At 32.8% G+C, this 8,875-nt stretch overlaps 2 protein-coding genes across 2 annotated transcripts; one reads left to right on the forward strand and one right to left on the reverse strand.

Annotated features, from left to right (window-relative positions):
- Positions 1-424: 424 nt before the first annotated feature.
- LOC659541 (josephin-1) lies at positions 425-1,453 on the forward strand. The gene is made up of 3 exons (XM_965839.4): positions 425-875; positions 921-1,101; positions 1,152-1,453. Exons 1-3 carry the CDS (start codon positions 625-627, stop codon positions 1,383-1,385), a joined length of 666 nt encoding a protein of 221 aa, XP_970932.1. The 5' UTR covers positions 425-624; the 3' UTR covers positions 1,386-1,453.
- Positions 1,454-5,431: 3,978 nt separating this feature from the next.
- LOC107398601 (apolipoprotein D-like) lies at positions 5,432-8,406 on the reverse strand. The gene is made up of 3 exons (XM_015983166.2): positions 6,023-8,406; positions 5,836-5,966; positions 5,432-5,791 (listed from the first exon to the last, which is right to left on the reverse strand). The coding sequence occupies exons 1-3, from the start codon at positions 6,146-6,148 to the stop codon at positions 5,446-5,448; spliced, it is 603 nt and encodes a 200-aa protein (XP_015838652.2). The 5' UTR covers positions 6,149-8,406; the 3' UTR covers positions 5,432-5,445.
- Between the last annotated feature and the right edge of the window lie 469 nt (positions 8,407-8,875).

The following is an 8,875-nucleotide window of genomic DNA, read 5'->3' on the forward strand; positions in this document are numbered from 1 at the left end:
CCACTTTCTAAGTACAAATTTTTAAATCATATTTTATTTTTGCGTTATCAGACCATAATAGCCGGTAATTACGTTTAATCCTTTAATAATATACTTCATGCTTTTTATTACTTTAGAAAGTTGAATCTTGAAACTCAAATCGATTATGCAAATTAATGGTCCGATAATATTACTAATACGAATTCCTGGATTATAATATCGTGTTTTACATACATTTTGACTGTTTCAAAAAAAAAGTTTGGACCATTTGCACAACTCATTATGTATTGTGTGTTGCCTACTTGCCGGCGTTAAACAATCATCGTTACTGAATTTATAATTTAATTACAATAAAGACTTAATTTAACTTATTACTGGCATGTCTGACTTTAATTTCATTACAAATGGTAAAATATAAAATTAATTTCGCAGTTCAAATTCCAAAACCACCGTTCACATCAGTTCACCACAGTTCAATATCAGTTGTCAAAACAAAAATCATTAAATCGAGCAATGTGTGATTTATTCTCTCCTAAAATTCACGTAAATTTGCGCAAAACTGACTCAATTTAGCCGAAGTCTTGAATTATCACAACTCGAACAGAAATGTGGAAATTGGTAACTTCCTAATCATAACCTCAAATAATGAACCTGAATGACATCTATCATGAGAAGCAAGTGAGGGAATTATGTGCTTTGCACGCTTTAAACAACCTCTTTCAATCGAAAGATGCATTTACGAAGCCGGAGCTCGACGTAATTTGCCATTCGTTGTCCCCTGACAATTGGATAAACCCCCACAAGTCCGTGCTGGGGCTGGGGAACTACGACATTAACGTCATAATGAAGGCGTTGCAATCGCGGGGCTATGAAACGATTTGGTTCGATAAACGAAAGTGAGTCGTTTGATTGCGTGGGGTTTTGTTAATTTGTTGTTGCAGAGACCCGAGTTGTTTGAATTTTAAGAATATCTGTGGGTACATTTTGAACGTCCCCAGCGAGTATAAAATCAGTTTTATCACACTGCCCCTACGCAGGAGGCACTGGATCACAATCAGGCAACTGAACGGATTGTTTTATAATTTAGATTCGAAATTAGAGTCGCCCCAAATAATTGGGAGGGTATGGAAATAGACGGCATTTGAACGTTGGTGTACAATTATACGTTGCAGGAGTCTGACCTCTTGAATTATTTAAAAGAAGAGCTGGATTGTAGGGATAAGGAATTATTTTTAGTCGTTACGAATGACGTGGGGAAGGAGCAGAGCTGGTTGAAGAATCAAGCGAGTTACAGCAACAATCTCCAGGAGAGGGAGGCCGAAATAGTGCAGTTGAGGGACATTACAAGTGATGATGTTAACGTTACAATCAATCCCTTGTGTAATAGTAGATCAGATTGGTCTTAATTACCGATATGTGTTCAGGGGCTTAATGTGTGTTTTCTAATAAATCATAATACATGCTTTTTGTGGAACTGTGGACTGTGCTACGGATATCTAACGGTTAGGACGTACAAATAAGACGTTCCGTTAATGTCGCCAGAGAGCGCAGTTGTTCCACTACCGTCTTAAGTTTTCAAGAGCAAGAGTTGAAAAAAATGGTTGTATTTGTATAACGGTTAAGACATAACAATAGTAAGACATAAATATAATGCAAAAATTTTACCGTGAACTATATTTAAAAAAAAACAAATTTTTACCAATTTGCTTCTTCCCTATATTTTAAAAAAGAAGACGCAAGAAAAAAGTTGCAAAGAATTAAATTTCCTACGAAAAAGTCCGTGAGATCATCCATATCCCTGTCTTCAACCATTTAGGCCCCAAAGTCGTTTAATAAGTGACGGATTTGCTTCGTTTTGCCATTGGTCAAGTATTTACACCTAAACCTTTGAAGATATACAGGGTGAAGTTGAATTCACTACACGTATTTAATCGTGAGCACAGTGACAGCATATGTTTCATAATTTTTAAAAGCTTTTATTAACTTGCTTTGTTATCTGTCTGTCTGTTTCATATTATTGGAGCCAAAATTGAAAGGGTTCCCGTTGACCCCCGGAATTGAAATTTTGCATACTTACTCAATCTGCGTGACAATGCAATGCTATGTGATTAAATAACCTCTAAAGGGGTTAAATGGGGTTTTAAAATCTAAGGTTAAACAAGTCAGCAAAATAATGGTGTTACAATAATACGGCGAAACTAAATCTCAGAGAAAAAGCCGTTTAGAATGAGTAAAGACTAAAAAGCAATAAATAAAGAATGTTTTTTTAGAAAAAAGCTTTCATTTAAAGATGCACTGAAAAGTAAAAAAAAATGTTTTTCTATCAGAGGAGAATATGTTTGCTAATAAATGGAGATATTAAAATTCATAAAAGCTTTAGGAAAGGTCATAAGTCAAAACAATACTGCATTACAGAATTACTTTCTTAAATTAAGCACTGTTCCCAAATAATAATAATAATAATAATTTATTTGTGGCAGTAAAACAGTTACATTATAATTAGTTACAACAAGAAAAAAAATACGATAACAAAATTAAAATTTTCTACAACTTGTTCCTACCACAAATTGGACCAAAAGGCAGCAAAGCTGATCAAAGTTTTAGCCCAGACAATAAATGAGTAATAATAAAAATAAACAATGTGATTGAAGAAAAATAAAAAATATAATAATAAAAAAAATATCTAATTCTATTTAACAAAATTATAAAGAGGAAAAAAATACATAAGAAAAATCATTTTGTACGAAACATTTTGTATTTGTTTAAAACTGCTGATTTTAGAATTTTTTAATGTCAGAGGAACTTCGTTTTAGAATAAGTATTTTAAAAAAAAACCGGCAAAATATTGATGTTCTACATGATGGTAAAGATATGAGACCTTTGTGTCTTAAGTTTAAATTGTGAGTGTGGGTACGACATCTCAATTTGCAATATAAATAGGGGGGACATTGATTAATAATTAAAGAAGCAAACAAAGTGAAACTTACATAGTCATCCACTTAGCGTCTTTAAGTTTATATGAGATGAGTAGATTCTTCCTGATACTATAAATATAACGTAGACAAGATTTTTGTAACATTGAATACGTTCTTGTGTTATCTTTTATAAATTTTAAAATCCTAATTTGTAAGCAAAAATATTTTCCTCTGATAGAAAAACATTATCTTTTACTTTTTAGTGCATTTTTTAAATAAAAGCTTGTTTCTAAAAAAAAATTGTTAATTTTTTTTTTCGGATATTAGTTGTCTCTAAAAGTGGGGACAAACCCCCTTCAGGGATTCCAATTAAAATGGCTATGGCACGTAGGCAATTATCAGTACAAGTATGAAGAGATATCAGTACCCACAAAAAACGAAAACAAATTTCAACTGGAAATGGGATAATACTAGACTACTAGACCTACCTTATATTTAAAAAGCGTCGTGACTATTGCGCAGTTCTGGAAATTCGGCATTTGACCACATTTTCGCACCAAGCACTCACACAAAGTTACACGTCAGGATAAATCTTGCGGCTCTCACACTCACATTGTTTTTATCTGGTAGACAAGCAGTTCTTGTCGTCTTCTCATGTAAAATTGGACCATTTTTACGGCAAAAAACACGGTACCAAATTCAGACACAACCCCACAAAGACGCAATTACACGCACACTGACCTTATCTATTAGTAAGCGGCGATAAAAAAGGGCAGATATTCCAATGGCAAATGGTGTTTTTTGCAATTTTTTTGTCGAGTGTCAGCTCGTTTACTTCCACAATTTTATCCCAGTGGCGTGCCGCAGAATTTTGACTAAATTTCAAACACGCTTAATTCTTTAATAAAATTAAAATGAAAAATTTCCAAAACAGCTTTATAGTCCTTCATTTCCAAGGAGTTACGTCTTGTGATATACAGGGTGGCCCAGCTCAGCTCCCGTCTTCGGTAGTTCAGTTATTAGTAAAGTCGGACTTTTGTAATTTTATAGACAAATAGAAAAATATTTTTGATTATACAGAGTGTCCCAAAAAGTATGACATCATAATCATACATTTTTAATGGCATGCTGTTATTATTTAGTGCTCATTAGGATGCCTTTTTAACTTCTAAAATGTCCCCGAAGTTTTTTTTAATCGGTTCAGGGATTACTATTAAAAAAATAAAAACCAAAAAAAAATCGGATCTCCACCTTTAGTTTTAAAAATTAATAAAAAATAGAAACGGTGCTTTCTTGATGACATTATTAGTACGTATCTTGAACAAGGTCTAAAAGACTTATTAATTAAGTTTGGTTGACATGAATTGCTACAGGGTGTTTACAATTTATTTTCGAACTTTTTAAACATTAAAGAAAGTGAACGTTTTTTCTTATTTCAACCATAACGTTAACAAAATCCGAGTTATTTGATAAAAACTTGTGTTGTTAAGTACTTTAATGACAAATTTAATTAATAAAAGTTCTATTTTTTTAACAGTAATCCCTGAATCGATTTATAAAAAACTTTAGCAACATGTAAGAAGCTACAAAGGCATCCTAATGAGCACTAAAAATAATAGCATGCCATTAAAAAAAAATATGATTATGAAGTCATATTTTTTGAGACACTCTGTATAATAAAAAATATTTTCGTGAAATATGTCCTAGAGTATAAATAACGTCTACAAAATATCAAAAGTCCACCTTTACTAATAACTGAACAACAGAAGACGGGAGCTGAGCTGGCCCACCTGTATGTAATAAATTCAAATATGGTGTCCCGAACTTTGTTTTAGAAAATTTAATTCTCTACAACTATGATCTTTTCACTTTTTTTTATCTATAACCTTATTCACAGCCTTCGTAAAAATATAAGATGGAACACAAATTGATAATTCCAAGCCATAGTTCTTCGTGCACCGTCGCATATTTATCAAAACGCTGGGAATACAGTTGAAGATACAAAAAAAGTGTAAGGAGCAAAGTTGTAGAGAATTAAATTTCCTATAAAAAAGTCCGCGACACCATATTTCTATCTTCTACAGTTTAAGTATAAATTAACTTTTCGTTACTTGACCACCGGTGAAATGAAACGAATCGGTCGTTTTAAAGTCTTTGACCGTGATTGGGGCCTAAACCGTTGACGATAGAGACACGGTCTCGCGGACTTTTTTAAAGGAAATTTAATTCTCTACAAATTTCTTCCTAACATTTTTCTTGTATCTCTAACCGTATTCGCAGCGTCTTGAAAAATACGGGACGAAGCGCAAATTTTAAATTTGAAATAAATTTTTTCTCACGTTTCTTATTCTTTTCTTCAACATTTGTACATTTTCTCCAATTAATTAGTAAATTGGTTGGATTTAAATTAATTTAGTCGGTATAACGCTCGAAGCGCCCTCATTTCCACTCTGCCGTACTATGTTATAGGGTCCAGAAAAACCTACCTTTCGACTCCTAACTTATAGTCCCCCGTATGTGGAACATTAAAGGAACGATTCAACCAAACTGTTTATTTCTCATTGCCGCTACAATTGCCATTTTTCGGCAAAATAAGTCTTTCCGAGTCTAGACGCAAGTCGTCCAAAACTGTGTAAACATGCGCGCGTGTCTTGGCGTCGATCTCAGTCCGGCGCCCCCATACAAAAATCAAGTCGGTGTGAGCCAACCCATAGCTGGTGCACGACCACAAAACGGCGTAATTATCATAATCTGTCTCAATCACTTGGTAAGCCCCAGCTCCTGGCAAATACCGGCCCACAACTCTCGGTAACTTCGTCACAACTTTGTAAACTAAAACGCTAGGGTCGCGTTTGGAGGGCGACGCCAGCCCTTCACTCACCGTTAAGCTGTCAGACCTAGGCTGAGAAATCAACTGGCGAAAACAATTAATCGAGCTCACCATCTACTCTTCATCTGGACGTCAACCTGGAGCTGGCCTTTTGAATTCTGCGTCAGGTCCACACTTACACAGCTCGAAACCACTTGCATGAGGTAGAAAGAGCGCTCAATTTCGTACCAACGGCCCGTAAACTGAAAATTCAGCTGACTCATGAGAACGTTTTTCGAGTTGGGAAACGGGGACTTACCCTGGTCACGTTGAAGTTGTTCATGTATGCGAGTTTGGGGCACTTGCCAAGGCCCGAACCGAGGATTTGTTCGAAGAGAATCACGAAAAATAGTACAGAAGTGCGATGTTCGTCAAACATCACCATTTTAATTTTTGATTTAACATTTTAATTAAGACTGTTTATGCAGCATTAGCATAAAACCGAAGGAAATCATTGCTACAAACAAGGCGACGTAAATAAGCGTAACTGCGATTACGCGAGGAAGAGCGCATTTTGAAAAAAAATTCGAAGACGCAAAGCTGTCCAAAATATAAAATTTTACTTTACTTCTACTTAAAGTTAGACACATGTCTGTAAACCACATACAAATAAAAACTGTAAGTTCCAGAATCAAAACAAATTGTTTTAATTAATAAGTTACACCGTACTGTAGACAAAGAACTGTTCATAAAAACGAAAGAGGCAAAAATGCACTATGGAAAAGTATTTTCTAAAAAAACTTTTATTAGTTCTATTACGAAATAATGGGAACTTTAGATCATAAAAACATCCGTATATGTTGGTACGACTGACACATTATAACTTGTGTGTGGCTACACTTTTCCTTCAAAAATTCCTACTTCAAATTTAAAAGATACTTAGCAACACTTTATCTCCGGATGGAGAATGAGGTGAACATTACGCTTGATCTCATGAAAAATGCCTATAAAAAAATTTACAATGATTATTAATATTATATCCAATTATATCAATGTTAAACGTGATTATGCTGGTATTTACAAAATATCAAGTTGGCAATTTAGTCTATGAGGAACACTCTTCATGTAATTCGGAAATAAAATTAACTAGACGCCCTCTGGTGATGACTTTTGAACTATGTCAAAAACAGTAACGAAATTTTCGTAATTCCACATTTAATTGACATTTAATGAATTGTTTAACAATTTTGCGTGTATTGTGTTAATTACTTACATTAGAGAGAATCACTTTAAAAGTACGTGGGGTAACTACTAGCTCTGACTTTGGTTCTGCGGTTTTTCGTGGTATAAAGTGTTTATTATTGGAACATGAAAGTGGATTAAAAGTGGAAAAGATTTAAATATTGATTACAAAGTGTTATTAAACAGTTGTCTAATTACAGACTGTAAGTAATGGATCACAGCGAACACAAAGTTGAGCTCAAGAAACCAATAAATTAGTAAAGTGTGTGAATTGTAGGTTAGAATTTTTCCACTGAAAAAATCATGAAATACTTCGGTAAATCTACAAAACTACATTTACGATTAACAACTGCTGATACATTTAAACGTAAATTACACCAAAAAGTAGGCTTTTTAATGTCTTTGTAATAATTTTCCAATAAAGAAAGTGAACTAAACAGTTATTCGTTATTCGTGTTTTTCCCCGTCATCTCTAATTTGTCAACATTCGTTTCTTGCTTTCTTGCTCCAAAGATACAATAGTCATTCCGCATAGGCAATGCAATAATTGTGAAGCCTCAAACTTCGTACAACGCTTATTAAACTATCCAAATAAACATTTTCCCGCCATTTATGGTTACTGTTTTCGACCTAGTTCAGTGGCGCCCCCAACGGTAATTTTACTTCCGAATACAAGTAACGAAAAAGGAAAAATTGATTTATACAGAACGAGTCGGTTGAAAGTATATTTTTAGTGTTATCTTAAATACTAATTAAACAAATATCAGCGTTAGCTATGAAGTATTTACAATTCCTTAACTTAAATTAAATTAAAATCACGAAACACTAAATTTAAATTTAAAACTTATTTAAACTTTCAAACACTATTTTCAATCCAATTCGTCTATTTTTTCTGGATAATTTGTAATGAGCTCCCGGAGAGTAACTAAGTACAGTGGAACTCGGTTATAACGAACATTATAAATAACTGTTCGTTTTTTCTAGCCGAATATCGTCTTTATGGAGTACCTTTCAAGTCAAATGAGTTCTAAAGTCTGCAATAGATACTAAAAATAAAGTATTAAGTAAAAGATTTAAGACCTCTTTAAAAAAATTTTGGTAAACAATTGTTTCTACTCTGTAAAAGAGTATGTAGGGTATTCTTGAGTTTGTTGACTAATGTATTTGTTTGTCAAAATGTGCAGCTAAATTATTATTATTATTATTAAGTATTAATTGATAAACTTGATCATTGTATCTTAATAAAGAAGCTAAATTTATATGTTTTTTTAAACAATCTCAAATTCTTATTTCAATAGTACTAATTTAAAAGAAATATTTAATTTACAACGAATTTAACTCTTCTAGCTATTACGCAGTGTCAGGGGTGCCACAAGGATCAAACCTAAGACCTTTTTTGTTCTTATTAAATTATAAGATTTTCTATTTTCTTTTTCCATTTATTATTTATTATTAAATAATAAAAACAAAAAAGATCCTAGGTTTGATTAATAAATATTAACGATCTTGTCGCTGAATTAAATTTTTGTAATCTGTTGATTACATCTAAAAAAATTTTAAAAAGTCAAAAATTTCAATGATTCCCTAAACTTCAACATTCAAATCTAAAGACACTTGTTACCTGGTAGAACTTTTACTTTAAAAATTTTTCAATTTTACTTTGAATATCTCCAAATGCGATGTATGATTTTTATAAGTTGAAATTTTAAATACTGTTCAAAATAAAAAAAAATACATAAAAATTGATCTTTTTTTTCACAAAAATTGCCAATATCCAAATTATGAATTTTAATCCCGTTAAAATTCCACTCTGAATAGTATAGGATTTAAAACGAGACTTTCAATTTAGTTCGTTATATCCGAGCGTTCGTTAAAAACTGGGTTCGTTACAACCGTGTTCTACTGTATTGGGCTGAAAAATGTGAAAACG

Source organism: Tribolium castaneum, chromosome 2 (genome assembly GCF_031307605.1).
Source record: "Tribolium castaneum strain GA2 chromosome 2, icTriCast1.1, whole genome shotgun sequence".
Taxonomy (NCBI): domain Eukaryota; kingdom Metazoa; phylum Arthropoda; class Insecta; order Coleoptera; family Tenebrionidae; genus Tribolium; species Tribolium castaneum.

Bases quoted from the DNA above. Each gene is read 5' to 3' on its own strand.
- LOC659541 (XM_965839.4), top strand. From the start codon at position 625: ATGAACCTGAATGACATCTATCATGAGAAGCAAGTGAGGGAATTATGT. The intron at 876-920 runs GTGAGTCGTTTG...TTGTTGTTGCAG, and splicing joins ATTTGGTTCGATAAACGAAA to AGACCCGAGTTGTTTGAATT. The intron at 1,102-1,151 runs GTATGGAAATAG...TATACGTTGCAG, and splicing joins CGCCCCAAATAATTGGGAGG to GAGTCTGACCTCTTGAATTA.
- LOC107398601 (XM_015983166.2), bottom strand. From the start codon at position 6,148: ATGGTGATGTTTGACGAACATCGCACTTCTGTACTATTTTTCGTGATT. The intron at 5,967-6,022 runs GTAAGTCCCCGT...CTGAATTTTCAG, and splicing joins ACAACTTCAACGTGACCAGG to TTTACGGGCCGTTGGTACGA. The intron at 5,792-5,835 runs GTGAGCTCGATT...TTCTCAGCCTAG, and splicing joins GTCCAGATGAAGAGTAGATG to GTCTGACAGCTTAACGGTGA.